The following is a 17,310-nucleotide window of genomic DNA, read 5'->3' as shown; positions in this document are numbered from 1 at the left end:
CTCAATCCACCAACTACAACAAACCACAGCTGCCATCATCATCTACCGCATACCACCACTACACCACTAGTATTTTCATAGACAATACAAACAACCATGCCCATGGTGGGATTCAAACCCACTGTCTTTTGGCTGGGAAGCAAATACGCTAAGCACTCGGCCAACCAATTTTGTTTCATTGTTTTGGAATTCTAAGATAGTAGCTTTCTGAATCCGCAGCAAATCCTCTTTTTTAGTGTTTTATATTATAGCTACTCCTTTTCCCTGAAGAATGGTTACTTCACTGCAAAAATAAAGATGCAAATGTTATTTCTGTGCCTCTTATTTGAAGCACAAATAATGTTTCATTTTGCAACTGAAATGGATTTATGGATTGGAAACATTTAAATCCAAATGTTCAGTTTCATGAAAATTTGTTACAACATACAAACAATTTCATAAAATGAAAATTATTAGAAAGGGTCTTCAAAAAAAGACAAAATTGATGAGATTCCACAAACAGCAATGAGATGTGAAATTATATGGCACCATATACTGTATATATTCAAAATGTATACTGTTCTGCACTGCAAATAATCTGCATTTCGTAGACATAGTAATATCTAAAAAAAAAAAAAAAGGATTGTGGTATATTTATAAACTTGAACAAATATGCAAACTAATTTGATGTTGGCATGAAAAAGGGTTTTGACTTGTGCATTTAAACACCACATTAATTATTATTACTAGAAATTCAAAATGAATTTATTAATTAGTGAGCATCAAAAAAAAAAGTGAAACTATAAAAAACAGTCAAAGAGCAAAATATTATAGCATAATATTTGACAGCACCACATAGAGATCAATTAACAGAAATTATTTGATATGTAAAATTTTTGTACCATAAAAAAGAGATTCATTGATTTCATAGATACATAAAGATGGAAAAGGCAACAGAGTCAGAAATTAAGGAAAAATTCATTTGGTGTGGTCAAGACTATATGATAAGATTGTCAGTATGGCAAGAAAGTACGAAGGTGTTCAAAGTTATTTTAAAAAAAGAGAATCTCCTTGCTTGGTATATTGTATATTTGATGTTGGCATGAAAAAGAGTTTTGACTTGTGTATTTAAGCACAACATTAATTATTATTACCAGAAATTCAAAATGAATTTATTAATTAGTGAGCACAATCTTAATTTGATAAGCATACATGTGGCCAGCATATCTGAAGATGTAACATTTTTTGAAACTATACAGCCCTTGTACAATTTTTTTTCTCTCATCCACTAGCTGACGGGGAAAACAACCATCAATTGATAAAATCAGCTTGAAGAGAAATACTGATAAAAGATGGTATTCAAAAGTAAATGCCATAAAAGTCATACATGGAAATTTCACACAAATTATTTTAATATTAAATGGAATGAAAGATGATCATTTACTGTGATGCATTATCTCATGCTAATGAATAGTTACAAATTTATTGCATTTTTAAATGTGAAATTTGATATTGGAAAGGATAAACAAAGTCAATATATCACTGCAAAATAAAGATCAGAATATTTAGTGACCATCCATGTTAATTAAACGAAATTATTTGAAAGATCTAAGAAATAATTAAATTTATAATATTTTTACTAGAAAACTGAGGAAACTTGTAAAAAAATGAAAACAGTCCTGGTTGAAAACACGCAAAATAAAAAAAAAAAAAAGCCAAGTGAGCACGTTAAAGATGAATCATTGACTGTCGATGTAATAAAAATTTCTATTTCTTATTTATCAATAATTGATTTTATTATAATATAGTAATTCTATTCTAATGCAGTCAAAAATTTGAATTTCCAAAAAAAGATAGCATAATTTCATTCAATGACAAGTGAAGATGTAGAAACTAGAGCTATTTTAATGAGATAAAAATAAATAAATTGAGACCAATTTAAAATAAAATCAAATAAAATGCTTTAAATTTACACCAAATTATTGAAATATTACCCCCCCCCCAAAAAAAAATGTCACTTTGGGTATTTAAAATGTACTGGCTAAATGGGGATTGCATAAAACTTAACCAAATGTTGAAAAAAAAAAAAGTTCATAAAATATCCCTTACAATGCTGAACTGTAGTCATGGCTGAAAGGAGTTTTAGTAACATATAGAATGACATTTATATGCTTTATACTAATGCCAAGAGTAATCAGAATAAGGGAGAGGAATTGGTGGCACAGATAGCATCAGCCTGCCCAAAAATTATTGGGATCACTGAGACGTGGTTGACAGAAGAGGATATAATAACAGGAATAGAAGTCGCTGGGTACAGCATTTTTCGTCAGGATAGGAAAGGAAAGCGTAGTGGTGGAATATTGCTTATGATATGTGACGACCTATGTCCTCTAAGAGTGGAGACTTTGGAAGGCAGTGGCACTAATGATTTTGAAAGCATATGGTGTGAGGTAGAGGTGGGCAAGACAGGATATTTAGTGGGGTGTTGCTACAGACCCAGGAGCACAGAGGGTGGAGACCAGGAAATGTTTAGATAGTTGAGTTTGGCAAGTGCAAGAAGAATGATTGTTATGGGAATTTTAACTACAGTAGTATAAATTGGGGAGAGGAAGATGCATGTAGTAATAAGGGAATGGAATTTCTAGAATTCTTGAGGGACAAAATGTCTTAGGCAACATGTAATAGAGGGAACAAGAGGTTCAAGAGTTTTGGATTTGGTTATAGCATCAGAAGAGTTGATAATAACTGAGATGACATCTCTCCCACCAGTTGGAGAGAGACCATATGGTTTTGACTTGGAAAATTAATAGACATGCAGGAGTATAAAGAGACGGGAACGTATGTGGAATTATAAGGTAGGTGATTATAATAGTCTAAGACGTCAACTTGGGGAAGTTTCATGGAGGGAAGAATTGGAAGGTCGGGATATCATTGGTGCGTGGGAAATTATGAAAGAATATTTGTTAGCAGCAATGGTAAGTTATATACCACGAGTGAACAAGAGGACACAATTTGGAGTAAAGTGGATGACAAACAATATTAAACAGGAATTGCATGGGAAAAAGAGGCTATGGAAGAGATATAAGGAGACAGGTGAAGAAGATGCATGAAGAGTATAAGACACAGGCCAGAAGAGTGAGTAGTATAGTAAGGAAGACGAAACTGGAATATTAGAGGAGATTGGCCCTAAGATCCAAAGAAAATCCTAGGGAATTTTTTAGATATGTGGCCAGTAGGAGGAGAAATGACTGTGGAAGAATGATATTGTGGGATAAAAATGGGAATAGATGACTGATGCAGAGGACATAGTGGAATTGTTCAATGAACACTTTATTGGAGTATTTCATCCTGGAGGAGTCTGTTTTAATGCTAGAGGGATTGGGCAGGTTCGAGGTACAGGAGGAGAGTGTGTTTCAAATACAGAGTACTCTGAATGTCAGTAAAGCTGTGGGACTGGATGGTATTTCACCACGAGTTTTGAGAGAACGTGCTAGGGAACTGACAGTGCCTTTGTCCTGGCTTTTCAATGCAAGTCTGGCTGTGGGAAAGGTACCCATGGAATGGAAGGAAAGGTGGTAGCAGACTGGAAGTGTTTAATTATAGGCCAGTTTGTGTGTCATCAGTAGTTAGTAAGATCTTGGAGAAAGTAGTGAAGGACCGTATACAGCATTGGGCAGATGAGGGTAATGTTATCAGTGAGAGTCAACATGGATTTGTGAAGGGGCGCTCTTGTTTTAGCAATATGCTAGCCTTTTATGATAAAGTTACAAGAGCATTAGATGAGGGAAAGGCACATACTGCCATTTTCTTAGACTTAGCGAAGACATTTGACAGGGTGCCACATGATAAGCTGATATTAAGTTGCAGCACATGGCTCTGGATGTCAGATTGGTCAACTGGATTCAGGATTGGCGGTCCGATGGGTATCAGTGAGTTGTGTATGGTGGGGCAGTTTCATGGAAGCAGAGGGTTACAAGTGGAGTCCCATAGGGCTCAGTACTGGGACCTATATTGTTTAACCTTCATATCAAGGATATTGTCAGTGGATGGCAAGGTGATATTCAGTTATTTGCAGATGATGCGAAGCTGGGAAGGATTATTAGTAATAGTGCAGATGTGGCAGCCCTGCAAGAGGATTTGAATAAGCTAGATAGATGGACAAATGAATGGGGGTGTCGGTTTAATGCAGCAAAATGTAAGGTCTTGAGGTTTGGGAAACATTGATGGGACACTGCATGTGAGGAGTTATACTGGAAGTAGGGGAGACAAGAGATCTGGGGTTGATGATTGATAGAAACCTGAAATTTAAGGGACATATTGCAAAAGTGGTGAAGGTAACACAGAGGATTGCTGCAATAATGAGAAGGATGCTGACCTGCAGAGATAAAACAGTTATCATTCCATTGTATAACACCCTGATCAGACCACACTTGGACTACTGTTCTCAGATTTCGTCCCCAAGATTTGAAGGGGATAAATTAATTGTGGAAAGGGTACAAAGGCGGATAACAAAGACAGTTTCAGGACTGTACAATGTTAGTTATGAGGATCAGCTGAGGGAATGTGGACTGCAGAGTTTGGTGGATAGAAGAAGGAGAGGTGATATGATTGACTTTTAAACTGTTGAAAGGTGGTTACAGGGTTGACACTGGGGAGTTCTTTTGCTTGGATGAACAGAGGGAAGGAGTGATGTCAAGAGGCCATCCCTGGAAGTTACGAAAGGAGACTGTGAGCAAGAGGGTGAGGAGTGGTTTCTTTACATGGAGGGTGGTTGAACCATGGAATGCATTGCCTGATGGAGTGGTGAGAGCGAGAACAGTCAATGAGTTTAAGGAGTGGTATGATAGACTTTGTGTTTCTTAGGGGGGGGGGCACCCCTCGATGAGTGTTGATAGACTGTGTTTCTTAGGAAGGACCTCCCACGATGAGCCTTTTGACTCCATGGAGGCCTGAATAATAATAATAATAATAAAAAGGTTATGTGTTCATCATACATGTTGATTAATTTTGATGGTATATATTAAAACACGGACTGATAAGTAAATAATTATTTATTGACTTACTGCTGATATTATAACTAGCATCTTCAGAGCACCAAAAAAACATTGTTATAGTATGTAAGACTACAACAACATGGTGTAACAATGAGATTTGTAGCAATAACATTGTAGCAACAACACAAAGACTAAAATTCTAATTAGGCACCCTCTATGTTGAAGAGAGAAAAAAAAAGGTCTGTTTGACCATAGTAAGCTTGATTACACGAACAGATACCTCATAGACTCCTGGATGTGATAAAGGAGAAATACTGTCCTTGGGTGAATGGATGAGAGTTGCCAATTTGATACACGGTTTAAATACATTATGTAGTTGATGTGTTTATTGAGCACTCCAGATATCTTTTCCGATGTGTCTTTAATGTATGGGATGGTGACTGTTTTGTTGTAGTTCTCCATGGTGGATAGTGAGTGGAGGGATTTCTTGGGAGCATTTAGTATATTGCTCTCGCTCTATGGGTTAGCATTTTTAGGATACCATATTGTTGAGATGGGTGATGGTGTGATTGTTTGTGTAAATATCTCCCTGCATGTGTGAGTTTTCTATAAACTGAGAATTTTAAGGAACCATCTGGTACTGTGTCAATCTCAGTGACAATAAATCAATAAATAATTATTTACTTATCACTTGGAGTTTTAGTAAGTTAATAACTTGTTAAGGATTATTTGAGATCAATGTGCTAAGAATGAGTATCATATCAAATGATATGCACTGGCTAGCAAAATAGCCTTTGATGAAATTATCACAAATTTTGCTAATATTAAAACATGGAAAATTAAGCTTTAATGTTTCTATATAATAATTGTATGCACTTATCTTTATGAATATGAATTTTTATGTATGAATACTGTACCTGTAGCCATGTTTATTTTTTTTATTACATAAGAAAGTTTATTTGTTTTATACATGCATGAATGCATACCACATCATAACCAATTATATCATTGGTGTTTCATCTTTAAAACAATGATCAAAATACTTATTTTTTTATTATGATTTTACCATTTTTTATGTGACTTTCACTAATGAAAGGGTTGTAAGCCTATAGTACATTAATACTCTGAATGGGATAAGGAATTTTCTATTTTTTAATTAATCATAATTTTTTTTTTTGTATTTTTATTGATTTATGGCATTTGCCTTTTTAGTGTGAACATTATCAAAACTGTCATACTACAAAAGACACACTGCTATGAATTTGCCAAAGGCACCAAAAAGGCAAAAGGCACTCAAGCTAAGTCACTGATCTTACATCCGTAATTTTATTAAATTTCATACAGTCAGAACAAAGTTATTATAGAACTTTATCATGTTTATCCCTGTAAATGGGCTGATCAAAGTAAAAACTGGAATAATACAATTTTTTTTTTTTTTTTTTTTTTTTTTTTTTTTTTCCCAGATTCAAAACATTAAATTTCAATAAATTCCTTTAAGCCGGAGTCCCATAATAACTTACATAAACAAATCTAAGAGGTGTTTATGCATTTCTGTTTAGCCAAAAATAAAAACAAACTAAATATATGATTATGAAACAATAAAACAATAAAAATGGATAATTTATGGTCTGATCCATCTCTCTCTCTCTCTCTCTCACACACACACACACACACACACACACTAATAGATACATAGGATGCAAGTGCAATAATATATATTTCTATCAAAATTCTAAATTTCTCTTTTGTGTGTTAAGTCACTCCTTAGTTTATACAGTGTAAAAAAAAAAAAAAAAAAAAAAAAAAAAAATACAGACATACATAAAATGCATTTCAACAACAAAAAATTTCCAACACTTTTCTTCTATGAAAAATAATTGGATTTCAGATAGGTAATCTAAGAAATCAAAGCTAATCTAAGAAGAATGAATATGAAACAATTTTGCTAATCTTTATAACCAACTCAGTGCAAACAATGATAATAAATATTATCTAATCTTTAATTTTTATGTTAAATGATTAAACTATAAAAACTATATAAAACTATAAAAATATTATACTATTTATTAATAACTTATGAATGTAACTGATGACATTCTTTCCAAGTTTTAAAGAACAGTTAATACCAGCAATTTGTAAAAAAAAAAAAAAAAAAAAAAAAAAAAAAAAAAAAGAAAAAAAAAGAGGACTATTCAGTGTCTAATATTTTGCCATTCTAATTAATAGCAACTTCAGGGAGAGAGAGAGAGAGAGATGGCACTACTGAATTCTTACAGAATGTTCTGAATACATTACATTATTATATTATGAATATCTGTCTATCTATATGCATATGTAAAAAACAAAAAGAAATGACTGTTGTAATAATAAAAATAATTAATGTAATAATAATGACTGTTCATGGCAGTGATCCCCTAGAACTTAGAGATGCACATGCAATGAAAACAACGTAAATTAGGATGGCCACAAAGAATCCAGGAGATAAACCTGGTGTCAAGCAAATCTTTGCTCGGTTCCAGTAAATCATGTAACTAATGTTGATTTGGGGATGTAACACTGGATTACATTAAGGAGCAAGAATGAATCTATTTACAAATGTTAATATTTTAATTCTATTAACATTTAAATGATATTTGATGTTCCTTGACTTTCACCTCAGATAAGCACGGTTAGACTAAAATAAAGAAAGCTGATAAGAGCAAAAGACAGTACATTCCAGGGGACCTGATAACTGACAGAGTGCATACAGTTTAAAGATGGCATTTGAACCAAATTTATCTAGAATTCTCATTCAAAGATTATGTAGGGTACAAATACTTTCTGGGAGTCTGTAGGCAGTCTCATAAATAGATGATTAATAATGCTTCTGAATACTTGATTCATGGTGTGTAACAGCCTTAACAATTCCTACTTTTTTGTTATGGATAGTGATCTGATATATGTAACAGCCTGTCAATGTAGGTTTCTGATACAGAGTGAAAAAGTTCCATCAGACTTGCAGGTTACTGGTTTCCAGAAATGAAAGATGTTGTTTATTTCCCTTTTCAATTATAAATTTGAAACATGTATATAAAAAATTTATTTATTTTTTTCTAAAAATTCAAGTGATTCTACTTCAGAGTCAAGAGTATACTTTAAAGATAACAACACATCACAGCCATATATGAGGTTATGGGAATACTGTAGTCAACATTTGCTCATCAAAATGAAGTAGTAAAATTGAAGTAATAACTGAACTATCCATAGCTGAGTAGTTCAATTATTATTTTGAATATATGTCAGTGATTGACCTACCACCTTCAAATAGTTTGAACATCTTGTTCTTCCCATAAAATATTCAATATTAAGAGTAAACCTAAAAAGATCTATTATATATATTGTGGAAAATCCTTCATAAGGCTTCAACTTGATGATGTATAGTTGAGTCAAGATAATAGATAAATTATAGCTACAATGATATATTAAAATTTTTGCAGTATATACATAAATGTTGAACTATAAAAAATATTTAACTTAAAATGTTAACATCAACAAATACAGTGTTAAAGGGTTACTTTACATCAAATATTGTCTATAAATAGTTATAAACTGTATTTATAAAGGTCCAAATATACAGCACAAGAAAGCATATTCAATTATAATTAAAAAACAAATGTCATTTTGCTTCTAAACAGTTATAATAATCTAACAATATAATAAAACAGCCATCACATGGAAATATAACAAGGACTAGAAAACATTAAGAATAAGCAAGAGAGTTTTTGAAATATAATAACAGATTTGGTAACAAAATTTACTGAATTTAATGAGAAATTTGAATTAATCAGATATTTAACATTCTACAGATTATTTTTATTAATGAATATTATGGTCATCTCACATTGCTGTTTCCACACAGTTTACTACGTTTGTAGTTGAAGATGCATTCTGAATTGTAATATCCAACAAAGGACCCCTACGAAGATCTTGCTGAGGTCCCTTTGCTCTGCTTTCCCCACGAGCTCCAAGATTATTTGGGTCAGGTCCTCGCCAAAGAGATGGATCTGGACCTTTATAGTTTTTTGGATCTGGACCAATCCATGGCATATATTCTTTCCTGTGAATAATTAAACCATGTTTATTACCAAAAAGGATATATATTTTTCGTAAATTTACTTTTAAAGAAAAATAAATGTATGTTAACACAAAAGTCTCATCTAATGCAAGTTTACAAATGCTGAAGAAAAAATGTCATTATTCCAATACTAATGGGAAATTTTCTTATTTCAAATTAATACATCACACTAAATGACATCAAACAATTCAGCAGCCTGGAATGAACAAATGAAAAGAGTAAAACCAAAAGAATAGTCATTAGTAAACATACTAATTTATGGAATGAAACTGTTTACAAGCATAATTAAGGAACAGCTCCTCCATTCACTTTTCCATATCTGGTGCCCCGATTACAAGAGATTTGAAACGGAATGTAAAAATTCAATCTTTGGTCTCCAGAGCAGGGTTGTTTCTGGATTATCTAACACTTAGTACTAATTTTGGAGTAATGAATATCATGTTCTACAATCTGGAGGAGAGAAAAAAAGGGAGAAATGGAACAGCTGTAATCCTTAAATAAGATATGGGATAAAAGAATAATGAACACTTTCCATATTAGTGACAGAACAATTATGGGTAAAATAGCTACTGATCCAGTAAACACTGTTATATTGCAAGGGTGCATGACAACACCTGATATAGAAGTAAAGGGACAGAGAAAAGTAGACAGAATGTCTGAGATCATAGATGACTTGATAGACCAAGTAAAACACAAGGAGAACTTGGTATTAATGGAAGATTTTAAGACAGTAGTTGGAGAAGGAAAAGAAGACCAAATAGCTGGAAATTTTGGAATTGGAAGAAGAAGAAATGAAAGGTGAAAAACTGGCAGAGTTTTGCGAACAAAGAACTAATAACTAATAATCTAGTCATTAGTAATGACTTCGATCAAGTTCATAAAAGAAGATATACACAAAAAATGCCAAGAGATTTAAGAAGATACTAAATTAACTGCATAATAGCAAAACAAAGATTCTGGAACCAAGTTAAATCTTGTAAGGCTTACCGAGGAGCAAATGTTGACAGTGAGCATAACCTAGCATGGCTAAGTGTAATCTTAGATTCAAGCAGCAAAAGAAAAGCTCAAAAAGAAAAGTTTATAATATGAATGAAGGAAAAAGAATAAACAACCAGAAGAGAAACTTTTGGGAAAAAAAAAAAAAAAAAGAAGTCAACGATTAAGGAAATAATACACCGAACAGCAGAGAAATGCTTGGGCAAAGTAAGAGGAGAGCCAGAAAATCTTGGACAAGAAATGAAGTGATCTCATTGATAGATTAGTGAAATAAAAGGAAAAACAAGCAGGATGATAACAGAATTGAGGAATAAGTAATAACTTAACTCTGAAGTAATCAGAATTACTTCAGAGTTAAGACTGAACGAAAAGTGGATGCATGCAAGATCCCAGAGACTGAAAATATCATAAAAGAGGGAAATATATAGATTAATAAAAACAGAGACTGCATACAGATTAACCACCCAACTGGCCTTGATGTGTTCATATGTCAATAATAAAATGGTCATAGCATACCATTTAAATTGAAATGACATGGATATAAAGCATAAATTAATTGTTATATCTGATTTATATGCATGTTTGTGTGTTTAATAAAAGAAATGAGAAAATCAGAATATGTGATAAAAGTTCAAAATGATGAAACCTTTGACAGATCCAAAAGACATAAGAGAGATGGCAACAGTATTTGGAGGAACTATACAATGGACATGATTTACATATGAATTAAAGATGATTCAAGTGAAGATGAAGGATATGATATTCTGAGAGAAGAGTTTGCAAGTGCAGTTTGCCAACTAAAAAATGGGAAAGCACTAAGTCAGGTATCAAAGCAGAGCTAATAAAAGAAGCTAGCAATATGATAAAGTCTGAATTGTTTGCATTTATTACAGAAAAGAAAAAAACAGTAATACACTTCAAGGAGTATAATAATCTCTAGACCAAAGAAAGCTAATGTTATAGATGATAAACATTATTGTACATTAATCTTTTGCAACATGCTTCAAAAATCCTAAAACTAATACAAAGCAAAATAAGAAATATAACAGAGGAAAATTTAAGTGAAGACCAGCTTGGATTTAGGAAAAAATCTGGGAGAAGGGAAGCAATTCTTGCCTTAAGACATATCATAGAAAAGAGAATGGAGATAAGAAAGAACATATATATATATATTGCTTCTATGGATTTGATTGAGTAAACTGGATAAAATTATTCATAATTATGGAAAGAGCTAACAGACTGGAGAGACAGGAGGGTTATGTGACCTGTACTCAGAATAAACAGTTAAAACTGGAAGAGGTGAAAACTTTCCCAGTTTTAGCTGGGAGAGTTTTCACCATTAGCATACCATGGATTAGATTTATGGATGACACTGCAGTAACTGCTGATTTAGAAAAAGAACTTCAAAATGTTTTGGAGGTTATGGAGAATATTTTTAAATGCTAATAAAACCAATGTTCCGGTCATGAGTAGAAACCCACCAGTCTCTGCTAAAATTTCTCAACAGTAAAACAATACTTCATGCTTAAAGTTTTAAATATTTAAGGAGTGAGATAACTGAGAATAATAGAATTGAAAGAGACATAAGATGTAGGATTTCAATAGCAAAGGAAGCTTCAGCTGTTTATTAAAATTCACGTTATTCTCCTTAATATAACTTTCAAAAACTATGAAAAAAAAATATAAAAGCATACTTTTAGATTATTGCTCTTTATACAAGTGAAAGATGGACCTTGTCAGAATAAGACAATAGAAGAATGGATGCAACGATTATCATACATTCTTTCCACTGCTGTGAAATCCTCCCTGTTTTGAGACTCAAATTATATAGTTTAGTCAAAAGAATAGCCAGTTCAGCTGAACATTCTTTTACTATCTATGCTAATATTCGATCAGTCCCTATTATTCATCATCATCACAAACCATGGGTACATTTGCCCATTGGTGTCTGATGTCTCCTTCACTATCTTCTTCTACCTTTCTTTGTCCAGTGCACAGTGTCACAATTTCTGTAACCCCATTCCACACCAGTCCTCTATCCATTCTCTGTATGGTCTACCTTTTCTGTTTTTACACCATCCATAATACCAAGCATGAATGTCTTTATCTTCCGATCCTCACCTATTCTGCTCAAATAATTGCAGCTTCTGTTGTATAATCTTCTGCATTAAATTCTCCTTTGGTTGTATCTTCCAATAGAGCTTTTCATTTGTGATTTTCTGTACCCATCTTATTCTTAGAATCTTCCTGTAAGTGAAGACCACATTCTTTCAAATGCCAAAATTCTCTTTCTTGATTCCTTTATTGATCAATCCCTATTGCTGAATTCTTATTCACTTTATGCAGCAGCTCTAGTAGTATCTTCTCTTCATAAGCCTGAGTTTCTTCACTCCGTGAAGAGGTAGCACTGAACTTATTTGTATACATCAGGTTGATAGCAGAATAGGAACTCATTAGTTGAACAATCTCTTCTTCTGCCACCAGCAAAACATCTGTATTCAGTAGTTATTCTCTCATTTTCATTCTTTCTTTTAATTGCATCATAATGATAGAATTCTTTCAGATTGTCTTTAGCTTTCATATCCTTGTCACCTCATGTTTATCTACTTCTATTTTTTTTTTAATCTTCTCACTGGTTCCTGCCTGCCACATCAGTTGCTCCATTACTTCCATTTTAATGATACTCTTCTGCAAAGTAATCACTTAGTAAACAACATTTATTTCCACAATCATGCTTTCTTTTAACTCACCACACACACAATGAAAGTACTTTCTATGATTTCCTTTTGCCTGCTCTTCTGAATCTGATGTTTCTTTCTTTATCATACCAGTTACTCTTCGTATAAGGTGGTACCCAAAAAACCCGGAATTATTTAAAAGTTTTTTTTTTTATTAAAGTTTATAATACCATATTCTAGTCTCCTTCAAAGTATTCTCCATGTGAGTCAATGCACTTGTTCCAATGTTTTTTCTACTACTAGAAACAGTCCTGAAACTGTTCAACTGGAATACTATAAATTAAAGATACCAAGAAATTATATACTTGGTTTAATCCTTTATCCAAGTGTATGCAAACAAGTCTGCGCCTGAACTATTTTCAGGACTGGGGCAACTCATACATCGAAGCTTATGACTTCACATCACTTGCTTTAGTATCCCATAATGCAAAGCACATATCCTTACGGGTATGTATAATGCTGTGCATTATGGGAAGGGTCACTATCCAGACTGGTTTCGACCTTTGAGGTGAAAAAGCAAAGGGTTGCTCATCATAGGCCTATGATGTGAGTATAGGGATGCAAGAGAACGTGACAGTATTGGGAGAAAGAAAAGACAGATAGATAGCATGAGAGGTAGAGAAAAGGCCTTAACTCTTTTATATCATCATATAGCCAAAGGCTATCAGTTTTCCTTTTTCACCAACCTCATATAGATGAACAACCAAAAGACTAATTGAAACTAATGCACAAGGATGACTGATACCTAGGTAGTTAGCCCCATCTGAGTTAACTGCCTTGAATTGGCCTTCTCTGCCTGGGATTTCTCTCCAGTAATCCCTGCAATTGACTATAAAACAATATTGAATAAAGAATTCATATTTCCGAATTTAGGGACACAAAACACACGTGTTGAAATGATTATTTTACTTATTATTAATAAAATATTTAATTATTAAATATATATTTTAATATAATTTATTTTTTTAATATACATAATTTAATATATTTTAATATATAATATAAATAAAATATTTTATTTTAATAAAAATTAAAATATTTATTAATAATAAGTAAAATAATCATTTCAACACGTGTGTTTTGTGTCCCTAAATTCGGAAATATAAATGCTGATCAACGTGTAACCTTAAAAGAAAGACTGAATAAAGCAGATGGAATTACTTAAAAAGTCTCTCATAGCAAGAATAGACTGAATCTTATCTTCCCCTGGTGAATATTGCATAATGTGGGTGGTCTACACCATCTAGCCATAAATTAGGTATCTCCTAGAATGCTTCTTTTTAAATACAAAAATTGTCTGACTGAACAATAAAATTTCCACAATACAATATTATAAAGCATTTGGATGTCATATTGCTGGTTTTCAAATCCAAGTTTCTTTCTAACCTTCCATAAATGAGATTTTAATTCATTAATTATAAAAATCAAAATTTTCTTCCCATTGCTTCCCTGTAAGCAATGGGAAGAAAATTGGTAGTGGACATTGCAAAAAAAAAAAATAACCTATCCTGTTGTAAGTAATGGAATGTCCAATACATTACATAATCTGTTCCAAATACACAGGGCAAGAGGGCAGCTGTAGAATGCATGTTCTACTGTATCCTTGGAACTTCTACAAATTGTGAAACAAAGTATTGTTGTCAGTACCTAATTGTGGAATTTCATGGCAAAATAGATTAAAGATTTCTTTATACCAAATTTTACTTTTTTTTTTAATGGAAAGAATGTCAATGCTAGAGTGTTTTAGCAGTCTTAAAGTTAAGCACAAAGTGTTGTAGTATTCAGGAACAATTTCAGCTTTTGGATTTTTATAATCATTAACTCCAAACAGGGGAAGATGAAAACCTAGGTAGTGCAGGAGAAGGTCTGTACTACCTACAGACCTGTGTGGTTAGTGTGTAATATTTTATGGATTTTTGAAACTGTATTGCTTATATAGCAGAATCTGGAAGCCCAAATCCTCCATGCTTCTTTGATAGTTAAAGAAATTCCTTTTTAACTTCTCAGTATCAGCGGAACCAAAAAATTGCACAGGCTTATTATATAATTATTTTTCTTCAGCTTCTGTGATGTCTGTAATATTTATTATGTACAACTAAGCAGGAAAGATTATGGTTTTAAGTACTATGGCTTTAGATGAAAAGGAAAGTGGCCCTATTTTCCAGTCTTCTAACATTTCTAGGTTCTTGTATATAAGTTCTTGGACTGGTAATATTGGGTAAGTGGAGAACGGAATTCCAAGTATAATGAGGGTTCTCTTTCAGGGGTTAGTCCAAAAGGAATGCCTCCAACATCCCACTTTACAAAAACTTTTAATTTTCTTGTCTTCATTCGACCTTTATTGAAATCTCATCAGTGAGAGCCAGACCCAGAGGTGATACCAAGGTTGAAGTAACGCATTAGTCATTTTCATATACGAGTTGCCAAAAGGTGTCACCCCTTATTATTAAAATACTCTGGATTACAGATAGTTGTTGGAAGTTTTTCCAATTGGTTATATAATACTATAAATTAAAGATACTAAGAAATTATATACTTGGTTTAATCCTTTATCCAAGTGTATGCAAACAAGTTTGTGCGTGAACTGATGTGAAGTCATAAGTTTCTATATATGAGTTGCCCCAGTCCTGAAAATAGTTGAGGCGTAAACTTCTTGGCATACACTTGGATAAAGGATTAAACCAAGTATAAAATTTCTTGGTATCTTTAATTTATAGTATAACCAAGTAGAAAAACTTCCAAAACTGGAATACTGTTTGTAGCCTTCAGCAACTTTTCTTTCACTTAACCACGCTACCGGCCAAGACGTCTATAGACGTTCACGTTATCATGGATGCGAAGTGCTTATTAAAATTATAATACCATTGTTACAACAATGAAATATATGATGGATACGAAGCGTATGCGGATGCGTATTTGATCCATAACGGCCGGTGAGGTGGTTAATCCACATCAACATATTACTGCCCTTTCATGGTTTTCTTTATCTGCAGGAATAAAAATAAAGTCACACGGAGAGAGATCGAGCAGCAAACATTCACATGATTTTTTTCTTCTTTTTTTTTGATCCTCTGTGAGCAAATGATTCACAAATTTAGCAGACACATGTTTCATTTGCAAATCCTCTGTTAAAATTCAATGGCATGAATTCTATGACAAATTTCTCTCTTCAGAAACTTGCTCAATGGTCTATTAACAATCTTCATTGATTGCCTGGCAACCTTTTCGGTGTTTTCATCATTTCTGCTTGTCAGAGGTCAACCAGATCGTGGTTGGTTTTCATCTAACACATCCCCATTTTTAAAATGGGAAACTACTTTAGACCTGCGTTTTACCTAAAGTATTGTCTGTGAAGGATTTCTAAAGCATAACAATAGTTTCAGCTGCAGTTTTAGCCAAAAGAAAAGAAAATTTCATGCCCACTCTCTGTTCCTTGTGATCAGCCATTACAGAATTGCCAAACATGCTTGTAAGCACTAACAAAAAAGCAGCCAGAACAATGAACCAGTTCAGACAGGATAATGTCGCTTGCCAGAGTGGTGCAGAAAATTACATGCTCACAATGTCTAGCAGCATCATCCATAACTAGAAAATACATATGTGCCAAGTTCAAATTCTGGTTATTTTTGGGTACCCCCTCATATCTATGTTCTGTACCACTCATGAGCTCTGATCATATTTTTTTATATTCTGCCATAACGATTTTTTCACTCTGCAGCTCAGTTGGTAATGAGGTTGCCCTTTGGATAGAAAGATGTGTTTGAATCTCATTTGAGATTAAAAAAAAAAAGTTTATGAGGGCTTTTCAACTGAGTTGGACAGTCTCATATGAAATCTATGTTTATACTGACTGTCTAGCTCAGTAAAATGCTACTGAGTTTCCTCCCAGAAACTCAGTAACAAATAAAACTGCTAGGAGATCACATGCAATTAAGATATAATAAATTGCCTGAAAGCCTTAGCTATGTAGTACAGAAAGTTAAATATATGAGTTATTAATATTCATCCATTTAACTTTCACTTGATTTATTTTCCCACTGCATACCTGCAAAGGTATGCAATAAACTATACAGATAATTTGTGATATGGACTTTTATTTGAGAGGTCAGTCTTTTCAACAAAAAGATTGACTTTTTTTCTTTGTATGTTAACCATATAAATACATATACACATTTCAGTTCATTTCTGTTGTACAGTATGTTTATATCTATGTTTATAATTTTTATACTGACCATGCATCAAAATATACTCATGAAAACGACTTGTTATAGTCAGTACTTGTTACACTTAACTTTTACTGTTATACTTACAATAAATGGCTTTCACATGGACCTTTTCTAAGTGTAGCGTCTGGTCCTTTGGACCTAGTTCTGTAATTGGACACTGGCACATTATCTTCACGAGTACTAGTAGCTTTGGATACCCTATAAAAAAGGGTGCTAAATAAGTCACAGCGAAGCCTTCATTCGGAATATAATTTTAATTATAG

The 17,310-nt window shown here is 33.0% G+C and overlaps 1 protein-coding gene across 1 annotated transcript in view; it reads right to left on the bottom strand.

Moving 5' to 3' along the window:
• Positions 1-8,598: 8,598 nt before the first annotated feature.
• Positions 8,599-17,310, bottom strand: part of LOC150103744 (uncharacterized) — a 342,969-nt gene continuing 334,257 nt past the window's right edge. Inside the window, exons 12-13 of the mRNA XM_090396790.1 lie at positions 17,132-17,245; positions 8,599-9,069 (exon numbers count right to left, since the gene is read on the bottom strand). Of these exons, the coding sequence (XP_090252916.1) occupies positions 8,850-9,069; positions 17,132-17,245 (334 nt within the window). The 3' untranslated portion in view covers positions 8,599-8,849. The remainder of the gene's footprint in view (positions 9,070-17,131; positions 17,246-17,310) is intronic.

This window comes from Typopeltis vanoorti, chromosome 8 (genome assembly GCF_054136105.1).
Source record: "Typopeltis vanoorti isolate ZY-2024b chromosome 8, IOZ_Tvanoo_1.0, whole genome shotgun sequence".
In the NCBI taxonomy this organism is placed as follows: domain Eukaryota; kingdom Metazoa; phylum Arthropoda; class Arachnida; order Uropygi; family Thelyphonidae; genus Typopeltis; species Typopeltis vanoorti.
Note: the sequence above shows the minus strand (reverse complement) of the source record. Positions and strands in the feature narration are given on the sequence as shown.